General features: G+C 42.6%; 1 protein-coding gene across 3 annotated transcripts; it reads right to left on the reverse strand.

Annotated features, from left to right (window-relative positions):
• Positions 1-1,601: 1,601 nt before the first annotated feature.
• LOC118302626 (immunoglobulin-like domain-containing receptor 2) lies at positions 1,602-19,712 on the reverse strand. 3 transcript variants are annotated; one of them, XM_035628921.2, is made up of 10 exons: positions 19,525-19,712; positions 15,742-16,128; positions 13,579-13,698; positions 9,461-9,517; positions 7,249-7,395; positions 6,963-7,130; positions 6,717-6,845; positions 6,039-6,384; positions 5,212-5,947; positions 1,602-3,913 (listed from the first exon to the last, which is right to left on the reverse strand). In XM_035628921.2, exons 1-10 carry the CDS (start codon positions 19,640-19,642, stop codon positions 3,878-3,880), a joined length of 2,244 nt encoding a protein of 747 aa, XP_035484814.1. In that variant the 5' UTR covers positions 19,643-19,712; the 3' UTR covers positions 1,602-3,877. The 3 variants fall into 3 exon arrangements, with proteins under 3 accessions (XP_035484814.1, XP_035484815.1, XP_035484816.1); XM_035628922.2 differs by lacking the exon at positions 9,461-9,517; XM_035628923.2 differs by lacking the exon at positions 6,717-6,845.
• Between the last annotated feature and the right edge of the window lie 428 nt (positions 19,713-20,140).

The raw sequence follows: 20,140 nt of genomic DNA on the forward strand, positions 1-20,140 counted from the left end.
GTTTGCATCAGATGATAATTAATATTATATTTAGGGAAATAAATATTTTGATTATTTTCCTTCTTTAATATTCGAGTCAATGGACAATATTGTCTTGTTTTTCTGCATTCATTCGACATTGAGGTGTAGCTCTGCACCAAATCCACTAGATGTCAGTGTTAACCTGTTTCTATCTGAGCTGAAGCGAGATGATCATGTATTATATATATATTTATTAAAGTTTGTCTCTTTTCTTCGCAGATTAACAGAGCCACTTTTAAACACGTCCTCCTCTGCAGCCATCTGCATATTCATGGGACAATGTGTGTGTGTGTGTTTTGTTCTCAAGTGTTTTCCCAAAGTCCTTCAAATTCTCAAAGGTTGTTGTTTTCCCTCTGCTCTCCCACTCTGCACCTGCAGCCCCTCTCCTTTTTTTTTCCTCTCCTGGAAACTTCTGCCAAGATCCACTCATGTGTTTCCTCCTCATTCTCCCTCGTTTCCTGTTCGTCTGCCGAGGCCTGGAGCCACAAACACCACTTCATATTCCATGTTCACTCGGTGATGATTACTCTGTTGTTATGGCTTTGATTTTATGCAGAACAAATGCAACAAATGGAACCACTTACACTAAAACACCAGTTGATATAAACCCACATACACTGCGGCTAATAAAAGTATATGTGCCTTTAAAATCAGTCTATGAAAGGACTTTTTTGGTTATAGAAAAATTACACACCTACACATTTCTGTCAATTAGGTTAATGTACTGTATATGGCCCTGTAAAAAAGAATTGGCTGCACATTAATTCAAGTAGGCCGCTTTTTTTGTTTTGTTTACAATTTGGAGCTTCTTTCATTTTACCTGAGTAATTAAATTTCACGCCTCAGAGGCGAATATTGTCCCCTTTTTAAAAAATCCCACGTTAATCTTACAGCTATAGTTATTTTGCCCCATCGAACCATTTAAATCAGAGCACAAAATACACACTAACGTTTTACTCTACGGTGGGTAGTGATGTCATATTTCCCTGCTGATGCCTCTGTAAAGCCAAGGAGGGAGAAGCTCAGCAACATTCCTGACATACTCTCCAGCTGTGAGTGGCCACTGACTTTAACTGATCCCTCCCATCACAAACATCAGGTTCACAGCGCCCCCCCCCCCCCCCCCCCCCCCCCCCCTCTCTCTCACCCATAGATAGAACAACACATAAGATAAGACCCAATTGAGAGGGAAAAAAAACATTCTTCTTGTGAATATTATAACATAAATATGTAAGAAATCCTCTGGCAGTTTTGATTGATTACCAAAATATGTATCATGTAAAAGCACACAATTAGCATCAGCAAAAGTTGAATCTTAAAGAATAAGAGGGAAAGCTCTTTAAGATTTTTATTGCTTGTGAATTAGTGTGCAATCTGTGAAATCTTCACATGTTCTGTATGTAAAATATTCACACTTTTGTTCAGGTAATATGATGAAGCTGCAGCAGAAAAGGGATAAACAGTGATGTTAAGTACAGCTGTATGAGACTTGTGCTCATTTAATGCCTGTACATCATGATTTCTTAAACCTGGTTATTTAAAAGCAGGCCGTGTGAACTTCCCTTAAAAATAAAAAGTCGTTCTCATATTTCTGCTGAGTTTATTCGCTGAGAGCAAAAGGAACATTGACACGATTGGTCTCAAGAGTTTGCCACCCTGCACTTTGGCCATTTTAATTAAACGGACGTGAGCGTTGTGACAAACTCTTTTTGTGGACGACAAAACACGGCAGATTTCTGTGACTGAGCTCGCAGAACTGATGTGTGAGTGTGGTTAAGACGGGCCGTCCGTGGTCACAACAATGAACAAAGACATGAGTCATACTCAATTACACATTGTCTCCTTTACAGAAGTAAAGGGGCACACACACACACACAGTTGTTAGTACCAGACAGCCGAAGAAAACTAAGCGCTGCCGTTCGACTTTTCACTTATATATGCCTCACTGTGGAGGCAAGATTAATGAAATACTGTGTATGGTTAAAAACAGAAGATGCGACACATCTGATAAATATCCAGGAGTCAGAGGGTCAGTGTGCGTTTTGTGTACCGTGTGTGCCTGTTCGATAACACATAAAGGTGTTGGTGAAGCTGTTGACTCAGCAGCGATAAGAAGAGGCTGAATTACAGTTATCAAATCAAAGACACTTCATCTTATGTACACAGCCACACTGGAGCGCTTAGACAAACAACATCATTTACAACCATAATATCACACACATCGCACACATAAAAAGGTAAAGTATACATGCGTACATGTTTGCTCTCCACACTTTAGTACAAACACGCTTTCCAGGAAAGTGGCAGTTCAATACCTTAAATGTATATTAAAAAAATAATAACAATAACAGTACAACATTTCATCACGTTTTAGTCCCTTGAAGTTACTTTGTGCAAATTCTAACATGTTTTAATAGAAGATGAAAAGCTCCACCGACACACAGACAACGTCCTGTTAAATAACATTATTTCGTTTTTATTTGTCTTTAACTCAGAAGTAAGTACATCACTGCAGCAAATACAGAATTAGTCCAAACCCTTGTGGGTTTAGTATTTTGTCCATCAAGCTTGCTGTGTGTGTCTGTGTGTGTGTGTGTGTGTGTTTATATATATATATGTATATATATATATATGTGTATATATATATATGTATATATATATATACATACGTATATATATACATACATATATATATATATATATATATATACATATATATATATATATATATATCAGTTATTGTTGAACTGACGCCCCTTAACATATCAAATACATTCACAGTTTTCTTTCAGTTTTGATACTTCATTTTTTGGCCTCTTTAGAGCTTTGTTTCTGATCGTATGTTGCTTTAAAACATAATCTAATCATATTGATTTCCAGCTGATAAATGCTGCTGCGCGCGGTATTAAAACTTGTATAACCAAGCTCATGTGCACTCGTGGGTATGGGTTGATTTTTTTTGTTACACGGGGTCAACAGAACAAGCTGTAAACACAACGATGACATGATGATATTCCCCTGATACTGTACACTTGTTATGGCAAATGCGTTAGCGATCAGTTTTTTATTTATATATCCAGCTGACAAGGAGAAATATAAGCATTCAGTTGGAGACACATATCTGTTCACCTGATGAACTGAAGTCTAACAGTTAACTTGTTTACTCTCCTTTTTACTCAACTTTTAGTTAAAATAATAGAGTTTGTTGCTAAATCCTCCTCAAAGTTCAGCTACTAAGTGTCTGTCGTCGTCCCTTTGGTGATGAGCAGATGTACGTTGGGATTATTGGTGTGTTTTTGCTGAAAACAGCTGCTGTTGCAGCAAGTCTGAATGACTCAGTGTGTGTGTTGTCACACACAACTGAAGCTACAGCTTTACAATAATGGTGTTGTCATATTCCCTCTTTCTACAGCAGAGCTTTTTAAATGCAGATATCTCATTGAATGGAAATGAATGTGCTCATTGTTCTAGAAGCGTAAAGTAAGTCTCCACAGCGTCTTACAGGGATAGAGGGGTAAGGGGGTACAAACAATGTCCTGCTCCGTGGGAGAGCCCAGGTCACACAAACACCAACAAGTTAGTCCAGCTGAGATATATATGAGGCAGCCGGTGACAGAAACTGAGCGGGTGATGACTTCATTGCTCAGCGACGTCACAGGCGGAAAGCCCCAGGGACCCCAGTCTCGACGACAAAAGTGTGTCTGTTCACCCATTTCTTCGGTCATCGGTGCTGATTCAGCGCTCAGAATCGACGCCATCATCTTTTTCAAATCGGCTGACGTTGCCGTTTACGTGGAGCGTCACGGCTGTACGCTGCGTTCGCTCCACGATTTCAGTCTCCGCGTTTCTTGGTCGATCAGACGATGAGCGAATCTCGACTGAGGAGGGTGCTCTGGTGAGGAATGAAACGACAAGCAGAGAGTTAACACAAAACAAACAAACACAAAGTGATTTAAGCATATCGGGTTGAGGGGGGTGAGTCAGCACGGAGGCGGGGGACATTAGACAAAAGGGAGTTATTATGGTGAAGTAGAGCCTGGGACAAACAGCAACTTTATTTTTTTTACCAAATGATTTGCAGATTTGTTTTAAGACCTCTGCTCGAGGTCAGAAAACTGATGAATTCATTTATGTTGTACAGGGGAGTCTTTGATGTTGATTTTGACCCAGGTCGGTCAGGGAGACAACCGGTTATGATTGTTATGGAGAGAATTTCAGAACAGAGAATTCTACCTAGTTGTCATTCTGGCAGCATCTGAACCTGACCTGTACAAAAAGTACAACAACAACACTTACTATTGGCCTACGAGTCCCATTCACACCGCAAGTCAGAGTTTCTCAACCACAGAGCTGGGACACCATGTGGGGGAAAAGTACAACAGGTTTGATGCATGTCATAGTCTCTGTATAACCCATTTGGAGCTCCCTTCATGTTTTTTTTAAAAATAGAACAGACAAGATGTGCATTAATCCAATTCACATGATGACTCTCAACGTTCAGGGATCGTGAAAACGGTGGGGCCATAAAAATGTGTTTCTGGGAGGGAAAAGGTTGAGAAACTGCAGCTGCTGCACTCACTCACATGATGCTCGTCTGACCAAATCAAATTCTTTGCGCCATCTTGACAAGAGGAAGACAGAGACTAAAGAAGAAAATACACCTCCATCTTGGAGCAGCAGTTTGGGAATTGGGGGCAGCTTCTAATTCTCAGGCAGCTGTTTTTTATTTGTGAAGGTGTGTTGACTGAAGAGTGAAGCTTCTCCTGGCCCACTTCATGGATGTCCAGAGGATAAATTAAAGGCCTTTGCGACCAAATAGTTCTCTGAACCATGAACGAGCTAAACTCAAAAACTGACCTTGGAACCACATGTACCTCCAGAGCCACACATAGTCATGCTGTTCATCTTTATATTTGGTTTCACAGGATTGAAAAGTGTTTCTCCAGTGGACGACCTGCCAAGTGTTTTATGTCTATCCATTTATGGTTTGCGTTAAATTGTGATTAAACAACACTGGGTGTTAAAGTACTCGGTAGTTAGACTAATGTTACCTCGTTCTAACAAATATTTTCATCAATAACAAACCAATAAAGTTCACTCACTAAGTTCTACTCACTGCAGCTGCTGCAAATTAGCACAACCACCAAAAAACACCCCTACCAATAATTTCTAGTCCTAATTTTAACTCACCACTTTGCGGGACTTGTCTCTGGGCTCCTCTCTGCCACTGGGCAGGGAAAGGGCAGGAGACTGAGGGGAGCGGGCGTATGCGGGGAGCGGCCGCGGAGATGGCCTGTCAGTTCTGCTTCGCTCTGTGTCCGAGGAAGGTGGCAGTGAATCCGCCTCAGGCCTGTTACTCGGCGAGCGGCTGCAGTGCCGACTGGATTCCCCGCTGCTCTTTTTGGAGCTGCCCTTCGAGGGTGTGTCTGAACCTCCCTCGCCCCGGGCCCCGCTCCTCCCCTGGCCGACCCCTCGCAGCTTAGCCTTGCGGTCCAGCAGGCTGTTGAGGAACGCGCCGTCATAGTCCTTCTCCTGAGAGGAAGTTGATGGCGGACTGACTCTGGGAGGGGGTGGAACCGATAGCTCGTTATCCCAAGTGCCCCTTCTCTTTTTGGGTGAGGGAATTGGGCTTATGCTGTGTCCGTTGCTCCTGTTGCGTCTGGGATGGTCGTCATGTTCCCTGTTGTCTCTGAGTTCATTTTCATCATTGTGGTAATGCTGAGGTGGACCGTTGCGGGAGGAAGGATATCGACTGAACTCCAGAAACTCCATCTCATAGTCTCCGCGGTCTTCTTCAATCCTCTCTGCACCTCTGCCTGCTTTCTGTTTGTAACAAGAAGCAAACTCCTCCAGCTCGTCCAGTGAGCCGGTGCGTCCTGCGGTGCGGTATGTCTTTCTTTGCAGATGTTCCGAGCGAGGGTTCCACCTGCAAAACACAGCAAGAGAAGACAGAGTATAGTGAATGTTTGTTTGAGTGAGTGTGTGTGTGGAATCTGTGCATTCAGAGGCGTCCGTACCTGCTGTGGTTCTCCTCCTCGCTGTGGTTCTGTTGCTGTTGATTGCGGCAGAGCCGGCGCGGCGGTGAGGAGCACGGAGGATCGTCGCTGTATCGTCGCGGAGGAATAGGCTCGTCGCGGCACCGACGGGGCTCTGAGTCGGGGTCATCGCGATAACGCTGGGGTGAAGGGAGGTTGTCGCGGTAGCGCTGTGGCTCCGGGCTGCGGTTGTCACGGTAGCGCTGGGGTTCAGGCTGAGCGTCGTGGTCGGGGATGGTGGGCAGAGCCTTCTTCTGGATGTTCCGGTATGTTTGGCGGAAGCCAGTTTCACCCTCGTGGAGAGAGCTAAGCTCGGACACACTGCAGGCTGAGGTGAACAGGCCAAAATAAAGTGATTAAACAACAGAGACGGGTTGAAGAGAGAAATAAAGGACGACACTGCAGATGAAGAAAGTCAGCGATATGGTCCGCATGGAAGTAGAAAGTGTTCGGAGTGAGGTGTAAGTAGGCATGCACACCTTCTACCGCATCACATCAGAACTACAGAAAGCTCGAGTGCAGAGAGTCATGCCAAGACAAAGCCAAAAAGACACTATCAGCAGAATAAACAGCGGAGCATGCGGTCTCTATCCACTGGCAAATCTTGGACAGATTTTTAAAGAGAGCAGAGCCACGGGATGATGGTTTTACGAGGCTTACACTGGTGGCTGGTGGACCTGGCAGGGTTGAAGTGAGCCAGCTGTTTCTCTACATACTGCAGCACCCTGAGAGAGTCCTGATCCTGAGGCGAGGGCACGCGGTAGGGAAGCCCTACAGCACGCATCGGCACTGGAGATACACACTCGACCCATCAGCATGAGAAACCTTTGTTTGTCTTTGTGTGTGTGTGTGTGTGTGTTATTCATGTGCCCTTATTTAATCACTTTGCCAAGAGTAAGACCTCACCTGCTGTGACCAGGCTGCCGTCCGAAGGCGGGAAAGAAGACATCTTGTCCACTAGGGATGGGGGGGCGATGGGTACCATGGTCGGGACACCAGAGACAAAGTATGGAGGGTAGACGGGAGACTGAGGGGTGGAGGTGCCTGTCTTTATGCCCTTACCTGCCTCATACACTAAAAAAAAAGCAACGCACAATCCCACTGAGACTCTCCAGAAACATTTACTTCTTTCAGACAGTGTCTGTATTCTGAAGCTTTGCACATGAGCATGCGTGTGTGTGGTTGTACTCACGGTGTCTGGGGCAGCAGCATGTGTCAGGGCAGCACCAGCAGCTGACGTAGCAGCAGCAGGAGTGAGGACAACACTGACACCAGCAAACCCCAACCAACAGCAGGAACAACACGCTGCCAAGCGCCACTGCCGCCACAAACACCCACTCTGGAAGTACACACAACCCCGCATACAAATAAATACCAACACAACATGTGTGTAGATTGAGTTGATCCCTGTGTAGTCACGCTCTGCTTTCCGAGCATTCCACGTATTTTTCCCCACTGCACTCCTATAAAACTGTTGTATTAAATAATTGAAACAATACGATAAGCTCACTTATTTCTAACTCCATGTACAAGCAGATTATTTTCGTTTTCAGACTGAATGACACGTCATTTATATGATTTTACACAGCTCCCTCTTGAAGCACAAAAGACTTTATATACTGTAATAACACTCTTGTAGTATAGTATATCTTATAGTAGAGATGGTCAAGACCTGTAAACAGACTGTGATGTGTAAAAACGGCTGAGTTCTCTTTACAATCTGTCTGTTTTTAGCCGTATTTTCCACAGTCGACTCTGTGTTCAAAATGACTTTAAAAAGACTCTCTCTGTGTCACATTTAGACTTCGAGCTATTTTCTTTAATGAATGTTGCTGACTATTGTAACTTTGAGAAAACTTTGTTTTTACACGTGAGGATAATGTAAATTAAACAATAACAAACATGAAGATGAACACTAGAGTTGTTGGGTCTTTGAGTGCAAGTTGCACAGAGATGAAGGCACTACTCCAAGCTCCAATATTGCAAAAGGCAGTAGATGTAAGCAAATTACACTTTAATGTGCTCGATGTGAATAGCAACGTTTTGTACTTTATTCCCCTTTCACGTCTCTCAAACTTCACTCCTGCTAATACGGGAGCTACAGGTGTACTAACATGTACTGTACTAACAAGTAATAACAGCGATAGGCTGACTGTGTGATTAGTTTAACAAAGCACTATAATATCCATATCCATCCAAAATAAAGTTAACCAAGATTTTATCCAAATTAAGGATATATTTGAACACATTTTCACTGGATGGACGAATGCTGAGGACCCAAAGAAATGACATCCTCTCTTCCTCGCCGTGATGCATTTCCTGTAGAACAAGGATGTTGTGACGGGACATAACACACTGAGAAATCATTCTCTTTGACAGTGCCTTTAGTCTTTATCTATCTACTTTTGTATGCAACAAATCAGAACTCAAGAAACCTTAACCAGAATGTGAGTTGCAACAAAAAAATATGAGTACTAGAAAGTTGAAGAGAGTGACACAGCAAGAAGATCAGATAAACTAAATGTATCTGTCTATAGGGACAAAACAAAGGAAAAGAAGGGCGGCAGATAAGGAAACCTTAAACAATGTAAAACCACAGACAGCAAACTGCAACAGAAACACACACACACACACACACACACACACACACAGGAAATGTGTGTTCGCATCAGGAAGGAAAAGGACAGTTTATGCTGCTTTGTAAGATGAGTCTGTTACCAGGAGTAATACGTTTGTAATGTAATATAATTTTCAATCATTATGACCCTAAAACACAAACACACACACACACACACACACACTGTGGGAGTTGATTTCTGGACAACAACATCTCTGGTGATGCAACCCCAGAGATAAGCTCACACTAACCGTTCTGGCTGAGTGAATCATTTCCACACAATCTATCCATTCATTCATTATTTCCCACAAACTTTGTGCTCATTTAAAAAGAGTAATTACAGGAATGTATTGTGACATTAAAAAGAAAACTCCCTCCCTGTTCATCACTGTGTCGTTACTGGGTTGTGTCCAAATGATGTGGGACGACACGTCAACCACAACCATAAATAACTATAATGACCATAATAGCTGTTTTCCCAGCACAGCTCGTGTTAGTGGGTGTAACGGCCAGCTCATGACCTGGTGAGTGTGCATCAGACCATCAGGAATCTCAGCTCTGTCCGAGCCTCAATACGGCTGAATCCCAAACACCTGTTTTATTATTTACTCATTTAGGTTAGTTAGTATCACAGCTGTTAGCACAGGAAGACTACTAGTGTTCATTTCTTCCATCCAATTTAACATCCAAAAAATGTTCCACAACCCATGTTTAGAGCAGTAAGTGAGTAGGGTTAGTATGAATGGAAGGAGGGGGGTGAGAGGGGGAGGACACATTATGCCCCTACCTGGCATAATCTTCAAATCAAAGTCTGGCAGCAGATCTTCAGGCACACCTGAGAAACCTGGAGAAAGACAGAGCAGAGCAGAGGAGGAGAGAGGAGAAGAGAAAGGAGAGGAGGGAATTGGCTTGAAATAAATTGGAAAGACTGATTCAAAGGAAGTTACTGCTGCAGCAGCATGCACAAGAAGGCAAAGAATACAAAGAGAGATAGATAAGCTGCTTTCAGAAATGAACTCTGGAAATGTCCAGGTGTTATTACACCAGCGGGAAAAAACAATGATGGGGTGACGCCCACTCACTCGCCTCGAGTCTTCCGGAGATTTTCCTGCAGCATTCTCACATGAGCTCACTGACCAGCTCAAAGGAGGGCGGGCAGGAAAAGTTACGGAAAAAACAACATTTGCGTTCTCACATGCCGCCCCTCCAGAAAACTTCAGGAAAGTCGATTGCACTGGAATTCAGTGCATGTCTGAAAGCAGCTCCAGAGAATGAGAAAAGGAGTTGGCAGGTCAACCGCCGCATGCATCAGAGAACATTCTGGTCGTGTCGCAGTTAGTCCACATATCAGATAAGCAGATTGATCACCTGATCTTAATGACTGTGCGATTATCCGTCTGACGAGGAGACCGACTGGGACATGAATCATGAGAATAACATGACAAACAGGCAGGAGCTGGTAGTAATGTTACATGCAGAGCTGCGAAAAAACATCAGGTGGGAACATTTCTTACAGTGTGTCCAAAACCAGAAAAACAAATGAAAACAAACTACAGATAAGTATTTATGTTCCCTGACACTATTTCTTTGTGTCTCGGTTGTCTGGCCAGTGAAGAGCGTGACTCATTGTGCTACGATAGCATCTGTTGTCAAAATAATCAGACTCCAACACTAATAAATCTCCTGTCAAATATTATTGTCTCTATATTTTGTGACCAATGTGGAAAATATGCAGGTTATGTTAGCAGGCCTTTTTATTTTTAGCTGCCACCTAACTGTCTCTGTTGTCAGCTATAATGGTCAGCGTCACCCGCAGTAGATTATATCAGTTATGAACGTTAAAACTGAAGGCTGTCGGTGAATGTGCTCTCTCCAAGCTAATGCTAATGCTAATATTACATCAATCTGAAAACCTTACATCGCCTCACATCACTTCACATCTCTCAGTGAAGCCAGTGTTTGTGGAGTTCAACAGCGCGGAGACTTTGCTCTAGAGGAATGCTAGGCTGATCATAGCACATTCAATACGACCCCAGTTAAATTCTTTGACATCAAATCAATGTTTTTTGAGCTCACAGTTCCTAATCATCGCCTCCATTATTTGGATCAAGTAGATCCGGTAAAAAAGACAGCGTGTTACTGCTGTTGTTTCAGTGTCAGAAACGTTCATATCAAGCAGTAATCGGTGTCTCATATCTCCTACTCATCTCTTTTGACGCTGAGTAAATGTTGATTATTTCATAACTACCAGTATCTGGATTGAGTCTCTGAGTTGTAGTAATGTAAAGCTTGCATATGAGTAAAAGTAAAATTCATGAGATTTGATAAGATATTCACAAGGATTCAAATTTGATAGGTGTTTTTGATGCTGGTTTCAGATTTGATAAAATCCATTTTTAACCCCAACCCTAACCATAAATCCATTACCTCTCTCGATAATAATCTTTGTCATTTATATTGCTGTGTGTAAAGTAGATTTTTTTTTTTTAAACCTAAAAGGTTTAAACTTTTCAATTTTGATTGAGGGAACGATTGATTTACTGGATGTTTCAGGAAAAGAAAAGAGAAGCAGTGGTACCAAACCAAAGCCTTTAAAAACCCTCACCACCTGTTCATTGTTTTTCCTGGTATCTTACTAGTGCTTTGTCTTTCTCCTTTTCTTTTAACACCGACGTAAAAGGACTCCCCACAAGGTCGGCAGATGTCTGAATGAAACATTGACGTGAAAGATAAGGGGCAGTGTGGCTGGTGCAAAAATGTGCACGGGTGTGTTTTGTTTGGGTGCGTATTTCCATCTGACCTTGTGAGCTGAAGCTTTGTGAAAAGTGAAAATAAGTGTTTTACTGTTGACTGTGTGAATACTGTGCAGAGGAGGAAAGGGAGAATTAAAGCGGCAAAGACAAGGGCTGCAGAAACAGAGAACTGGCTGGCCTATCTTGGCCTGGCTCTGGCTGACAGAGCACATACCTCCCTTCAGTATCTTTCTGGAACCCTAAGCGTGTTCTGTACTGGGTGCGAAAACAAAAGAAACCTATTAAGTTCACTGAGAAGCAGCTGCATTGTCACAGAGAAGTGTTGAAATTTGCATCCTGTGCCGTCGTACATTTATGTTCGTCTGTTGTTGTAGTCTTTAGTCTCCCTCCTGCTCGGGCCGCTCAAGACAGCTCACTTGTGATGCGTCCACTCGCTCATGAATTTGCCTGGAGGCCGGTGATTTACCAAGATTTACTTTCAAATATGTCGGGTTTGCTTGTTTTACCACTAGACAGGTGACCCAAGAGGCTAGTGATTGTTTATTACCACATATGGAGACACAAAAACACACACATTCAAATGTGTGTCCAGGTAACATGTGACTTCTCTTGGGCCCAGACTTTAACTTTAATTTATCATAATTTACTGAACTCCATAAGGAAAATCTCTCTTTGCTCTGTTACTGGGAGGTCAGACATCACGGTGACATACAGAGATTTATGCTACCTAGGTGATCAGATCAATAGAATTTGATTTTTTTTAATATTATACAAAAACAGAACAAAAACTTATCTAACATTGATGACAATTACTAATTCTAAAATAACAGGATGGGTGCATAAAGATATCATGACTGAAGGAATGACCCATCTTCTGGATCACACTGTGTTTTGCTCATTACTCCATTAACTAATTAATTCATGGATGGACACAATATGCATTCATTCATTCATCTGCTCTTGTTCTATCCTTGACTGTTCATCCATGTTCACGTTAATACCATCATATTCACCATATGCGCTTGCATTAGAGGTGAACTGATCAGGCATATATATACTGGCTGATGAAAAACTTAGTTAAGAATATTAATTACTATTTTTTGCTATCATCTTATATCAGCCACTGAGTTCTCAGACGTCCACATCAGTCGAGTGTCTCACGTGGCGTCATCCGCCATCTTTTGTATCACAATGCGCTGCTGTCCCTCCCCCACGTCATTAAATCTTCCCCGTATTCTGTTCTGTGAAGCCGTTCGCTAAAAAGACAAAAGGAGCCCCCTGACCCATTCGCCACGGCCCCAACTGTTGTTATGGAAACACAACAAGTGCCTCACATGCTATATGAGCTAAACCAAGGTGGATTTTAGCGTCTCTCATGCCAGGTTGAAGACTGCAAAGGGCAACTAATGCGGGGAAATCAAGCAATCTTATTTGGCTGTAGCATTATCGTATCTTATCGTTATTTGTGACATAACATAGCCAAGTCCAACATCTGACAGGATTCAGAAAACACACCTTTTATACATTACTGTGTGTATTTGTGAATGTGTATGTGTGTCTTTTGTGCATACACATAAGTCTCTGAGTGCCAGCCAAACAAAAGTTCAGCCTCAGAGTGAATTAGGGCACCAAGAGCCACACAGTCTTGCAGCTGTTGTCATGGTAATGTTTGTTGTAACTGAGTACAGAAAAGTACACTGTCACTGTAACACACTTTCACAACACGTGACAGAAATCACACAAACACAAACGACTGTCAAACAGGTGATAATTTTTCTAAGTTTACTCACCTTGCTCTAAATATCAACATACAGTATGAGTGAATGCTGTTGTTACAGATAACGCAGGGCTGCCAAAGATATGCCACTGCTTGTTACAAATCGGCTCATTAATGAGCTTGTATTGTGCAGTCGGTGATGAATAGGTCACTTCATAAAGGCCTTGTTACGTAAAATTCAATTTACAGCTGATGATGTGTGCGGTGGGATGCAAATGACCATAGTCTGCCAATCATTGATTCAAGTGGCGATGGGACACCGCTAGGATCAGTGACTCAGTGGCACAGTGTGACTACTGAGTTCTAAACATTCTCATCTCAAAACCAAAATCCTTTTGCGGTAAGCATGTTGGAAAAGTCGTGGCACAACCTTACCCAGAACCAGCAGCTCCACGGGGGCTTCGTTCTGACCCTCCAGATCATCAGATATAACCACTTTGCAGATGTAAACTCCACTATCTCCCCACTGGACCTCTCCTATCCGCAGGTCTGCCTCTGCATGAGATGAAAATAAAAGAAGTTAAACACGATAAACGCAATCCTTTAACACCTCACCAAACAAAATACTTTATATCAGAAAGTATACGACGGTTTTCTATGGGCCAGTCAAGTTCTTCCACAAAAAACGAATCACCAACGAGAAACGAAAAACAAACCCAGACAGAAACGGCACGATTGTCCACTGTGTGAACAATGGTGTCCACATACTTTTGGCCATGCGGTGTATTTGTTATCACTCAGACTGATGCATAAAGTCCCCCCACTTTTCAGAAAGATTTCAGAACAATTCTAATAAAGTTTGGCGCAAGAGTTGAACGCAGGAGACAATACTAGGCTGCTGACTCCATTGTGAGGGGGTCAGACATATAAATACAGCAGACAGGAAATGGGTTGTATAATTCACTTCCTTTTCCTGCTAAGCCGAGGAAGAGGGAGGGAGGAGAGATGGGCTGACCAGCTCGCACCACAGTGACCGGTCTCTCCACCTCCACTCATTCAACACTGTCGTTGGTTTTCTTTGATTTATGATATCTTTCCTCACACACTCCAAACATGTGCAACTCAGATAGACTGTCAATTTTGGCCATAAGTACAGGTGAGTGTCTTGGTTTGTCTGTATTGGCCACATGATTAACAGAACACCGTGCCCAGTGCATGCTGGGCGGACTCCAGCAGCCTCCCTACGACCCCTGAGTAGGATTACATGGGTATGGATGACTGGGCGTCTCAAAAGGCAACATAGTCAAAGCTTTCACTACTACTACTTCTGCACTGACCTGCTTCAGGACGGGAGGTGGGGTAGGATGGAAAAGGAGAAAGGGAAAAAAAAACCTTACAGTACACTAAGAGAACTGAGTGTGTGGAATGGATGGTGGGATGTGGAGAGATCTAGAGAGAGAGAGAAAATAAAGAAGGGACATTGAAGTACATCAGAAGGGAGGGAGTGTGAGGTCAAGATGAATGAGGGGACAGCATGAAAACCATTTCTTTTGTCTGTGCTCCTGGCTGGTGAAGAGAAGGTCAATTCTTCAACCAGAGTTAGAGCTCCATAAATCCGAGGCCTGCTAACAAGGCTGACACTCACGCGCGCGCACACGCACACGCGCGCGCACACACGCACACGCACACGCGCACACACACACACACACACACACACACACACACACACACACACACACACACACACACACACACACACACACACACACACACACACACACACACAGTATGCACAGTGGTATCCCTTAGATGATCCTTGGCACAATGGTACGACTGTAAGGAAATGTAGACCTCAGGAGAGGGGGATGGCATCACCGTGAAATCCTGTGGATAATCTGTTGTGAACTTGACGTGAAATATTTTATTAAACCCCTGCTTTCATCAGCATGACAGATATTATTTCATAATACACCTCAATAAGGTCCAGAGCCTACTATTCAAAAAGTTACCGTATCATTGCTAAATAGAAGACAAACGATATAATGGTAAGTGACAGTGGTTTTGTGTTACTCAAGTTTGTGTCAACACCAACATATCTGCAATGGTTCAGTGTCAGAGCATTACAACTATAAAAAATGTAAAAATATTTGTTTAATCTTAGCTTAAATAATCTAGAATCTGTGGGAAGGGTGGGCCATTTTACGACTTTCACAAAACATGCCAGGCTTGGCAGAAGAAGAAATAAGAAGATTATTTTGGATCAATATGTTTTTTTTCTTTCATAACCCCCCTAAACGTGAATCCTTCGGATTTGTTTCCTACAGTAGTGCAGCTGGGAGTTTATATTTCTGTTATTTGTTAAGTCTTTCGTCGTTTTTCTCTACTGTGGATGGAGAAATTCTTCACTGTGGATGCACTGAATTAAATATACACTGCTGTCTGGATTCAACATACCGCTTTCCACCTGCAAGCTTGTAAAAACTGATATTCCATCTAAAGCCAGCTGTGTGATTTGAAAAGAAAAGACTTGAGATAACTTTCAGCATTGGACATCGGCGAAAAAGAACAAGAGCGGCAATAGCACAAAGGGAGTTTTACTGTTAATGATGGAGATGTCTCTGTTCTTGTAGTACTCTGACAGCGTGATTGCGGAACCAGAGATGGAGGCCACAGTTCGGACTGTCCGGCTGTTGTCAGAGCAGTCAAGGTAGTTCGCCGCCATCCCCGTCTCGTAGCCTCCGCCGGCTCCTGCCGACCCCCCCGTCATCCCTCCTCCTCCCATGCTTCCGCCCAGGCTGTCGGGGACGCTGAAGGAATCCCGTGTGCGGTCGCGGCAGTACGACTTGTAGACCCACTGTACCACGGGCGTCTGGGTGGACACACTGCTGTACTGACATGGCAGAACCACAGACTGGAACAGCACCGAGTACCTCTTCTCATCCCGCACGAACACGTGAACGCCCGAGCAGCAGGGCGGGAGGACACCTGTGGAGGAGGAGAGGGCGTTAACGACGGCGCAGGATCGGTAAAGTGGGAGAGAAGGACAAATACAGAAAAAGAGTAAAAGTCTCAGAAGTGATGGCCTTCTAAAAACAACAGGAAGTTAGTTGTAGTAGTTTGGCTCAATGATGTGTCCCACTGACTTGCGACACAGACTATGGAGGAAGTTATGGTACTTTAAAACCTTTAGTGTCGCAATTTGCATTAAAACTTGCTCAATCAAATCTGAATCTGACGTGATGCAGATCTTTTTTTTGATTCACTGCGCTCTACACTCTCTGAAGATATCATCACCCCCAAAGTCCATCACATACAAAACGTCCTGAAACGTCCTGAGAGAAAAAGCAATGCTCCAGAATTTGCATGAGAATCATGTTTTTTTAATTTTTCTTCAGTATTAATATAATCCAGTGGTAGCTGACTGTATAACCATTGATGCATTGCATACAGGAAGCGCTAATATCTAATTCTGCACAATTTTTAATGTTGCCAATTTGTTGTTTTTGTCTGGATTTTGTCAGCAGAGTCCGTGTCAGACTTTGAAAACCTCTGGCACGCCACAGATCTAGCAGCCACAACATGTTTCAGTAATAACGGAGGATGTGTAATGGGGGATTAAGGACTTCTACAGTGACTCAGATGCACCATCGACCCCTGCCCGTCTGCTCGGTTAAAAAGAAAATAGCCTCATCATCACGCACTCCCTTTACTGCCTCATTGAAAACAAACCTGATATGACGAATTTGAACTAGGTACACTAGAATGAAGTGAAATAAAAGTTTGGCAAAATAAACACGGGAGAACAAAGCTATTCGTGTTGCTTCAGCTCTGTGAAACTCGACTGTGAGCTGAGTTGACCCGAGGTTGTATCTTGGATCTCCTGAGGCCGCGGCGCTGCGGGTCACATGACGAGCCAGGAGCTCGAGCTCGGCAGTTCGGCATCAACACACACCGGAGAGGTGACCATGTGAAAGAAACACGCCCGCGCACACAAACACACCCAGAAACATCTGTGCATGCTGCTGCTGCTACTTCTGTGTGTGTGTGTGTGTGTGTGTGTGTGTGTGTGTGTGTGTGTGTGTGTGTCTTTGTTTCTCAGGCTAAACAGTGGGAGGGTTGACTGAACTGGTCCAGTGAACAGGGATGAGGTAAATCATGAGGGGGGGGAGCCGGCTTCACTTAATCCAGACCAGGCCAGTTCACAGAATTGTGTTTTTCTTTCTGTTTCTAATGTTCTGTTGCCTGGTGTCAGCAAAATGATGGAGTTTACTAAAAACTGCCATTTAAAATAAAATAGCAACACCCAGCATTGTGTTACTTAAAGTAAAGTTAAGTTTACACTATGTAGATTTCAAAAGCAAAAGTGTACAATATGAAATGTAACTATTATTTTACTTGCACATGTTAATTATAGTATACAGACTATATCTCTTCCTGTGGACGATGGTATGTAAGGTATTGAAATGTTTCTTCGTGTCATCTGAGGACAATTTGTATTTACAGTAAAAGTCGACGGTTTGGAGCAGTGTGGATTTTGGAATAAAAAAAAAAAAACTGGGCATGGTTTCAGACCAAGATAAATCCAGCTCACTCAAGCAGAAATTCCTCAGGGAGGGCAATACTCTGACTCCTAACAACTGGAACAAAAAAGGTTGCCTGGTTTTCCTGGGATCAGAGAGGCTGCGGGGCGATCCGGCTTTATTAGTTTTCAGAGGAAGCCACCTCCAGAGGAAAAAATGAAAGCTGGAGGAGGATGAGAATGATGGCGACTGTTGTAATAACTGGAATAGAGAAACCTTGCGTCGGACGTTAAGTGTCCCGCAGACGTGAAGGCAGAATAAATGTTTTGCTGTGTCACTTTGAACATGTGAGGGGAATAATATCAGGAAGCATTTTACAGATAAAAATCTGGAAGTGTGCTATTTTTTCTGATTTGCCATTACACTGACAGAATGGTTTTGTATTGAGATAAACAAGTTATGTGTCGTTCAAATTAAAACTCAGAACAATGAGCGCATATGCGTCTGTAGTTGATTTAGTGTAAATGGCCTATAATTATATGAGCCCTCTTCAGTTTGTCAAATTTTATTGAAGCACAATATGCTGTTCAAACAGACTTTTCACGTTGAGACATTTAATATTAGTTGTTACAAGGTCACTTTTATTGGGATTTACATTTGTCTTGGATTGACTGTACATGTAACCATGTGAATGTAAATCACTGGTCAAGTGACGCTTTCTTCAAGGGACAAATATTATTGTTGGACGGCCACATTTTGCTCACAGGCCAGTGTTTGCCAAACAAAGGCTACTAAGTTCAGTTTAACTTTTACATTAATATCACATTATGATTGATTCGATTATCTGATACCTGCACAGGGGGATCGGCTCATACTTTTCATTCCTTAACTTGATTTATTCCATGTTGTATGGCAATATGGAATATATTTCTTGGCGTATTGCTAATACTAATGATGGATGAATCATTTCATATGGCCTGGATGAACACCAGAACATAAATAATAATAATAATAATTAGAATAATAATTAGAATAATAATAATAAATTTCATTTATAGAGCACTTTTCATTGCTAAAAGCAATCTCAATGTGAAACCAGATAAAAGGTTTAAAAAGAAAAAACATCGGTGGAAGAAAGAGTACAAAAAAGAAATGGATGGATGGGTCGACGAATATATTTAAGGTCATGTGTCTGGGGCAATGGCACTGGGGGGGGGGGGGTTCAGCCATATTTTTGTTAAAATCACATACAAAAACATTTTCAATCAATTCAATCAAGACTGTTAAATTGAATTCCTAAAGCCATTTTCCAGGAAATGTGAAGTAAATTAACAAGGAAAGTTTAAGAGTGAACTTTTCATCCAAATTTCCTGTGCGCACGTGCTGTGTGTGTTTCCACTCTTTTTACGTGTCAGTGGAGTATTTTGTCTCTGCAAACTAACTGTGGTGGTCGCTGTCATTCCACTTGAGCGACCTGGTTTCATTTGTCAGAAGTTAAAACCTCCTAATCCCCCCCCCCCGGTCGGATCGTTCACACATGACTAAATAAGAGTGTAACAGTTGAGCTAGCATACCGGACCGAACCAACTCGCACTAACTTTAACACTCTTCGGGGGTTTCATTATTGAAGGGGCGAGATGTAGGAGTGAAGAAATGACAATTACACCTGGGCTATTAAACATACTTATTAAAATGTTGGTTATCATCTACCGTGAAATGTTTAATGCGTCCCAACGCAACAGGGACAATCACGAACAGAGTCGAGATGGTTGTCTGTACAGACGTTAGCCCGACGTAACCGTTAAAACAACCTGCTGCACTTTACTCCGTTTGTGAGCGAGTCTCTCTCGTCGTCTCTTACCGGCCACGCAGGCGACACAAATCCACCAGCTCGGCGTCGAGAACATCTTCCAAATGCAGCAGGTGAATTTCATCGAAGTTCCCCGACGAGCGGAGTATTCTTCTGTCCGTCGCTCCATCCTTTTTAAATCCTCGGACGACGTTTCGTCCGACGGGCAGATAACGGGACCAGCGTCAAGCCCGTCGAAATAAAACTCACGATTTCCGGCAACGGTTTTCAAAATAAAAATGAAATGCGTGTTTGAGGGGTCAAAAGAGGTCTGCTCGAGTATTTGACTCAAATAAAGTTTCTGATATAGTCCTACTAAAATAATTTCACATTTACCCACTAGGTAGTATTTTAGAATGATTTCTTCTGGTCATGTTGCATTACTCTGTGGTTGTTATGCATCTTGTTGTAGTTGTTTTGCATTTGTGTGTTTATCTGAATGTAATTTCAGTATAAATTAGTCAGACAAAGTTATGATACAATATTGGGATGGTAATTCGAAACGCTCTCACGAGGGGACAATATACTGTATGAGTATTAAAAGATTTTTTGGAAGATGAGATGTTTTAATTATGAAACTTAAATGTGATTTACTACATTTTATATTTTCAAATAATTATGTTTAATT

Source organism: Scophthalmus maximus, chromosome 4 (genome assembly GCF_022379125.1).
Source record: "Scophthalmus maximus strain ysfricsl-2021 chromosome 4, ASM2237912v1, whole genome shotgun sequence".
In the NCBI taxonomy this organism is placed as follows: Eukaryota; Metazoa; Chordata; class Actinopteri; order Pleuronectiformes; family Scophthalmidae; genus Scophthalmus; species Scophthalmus maximus.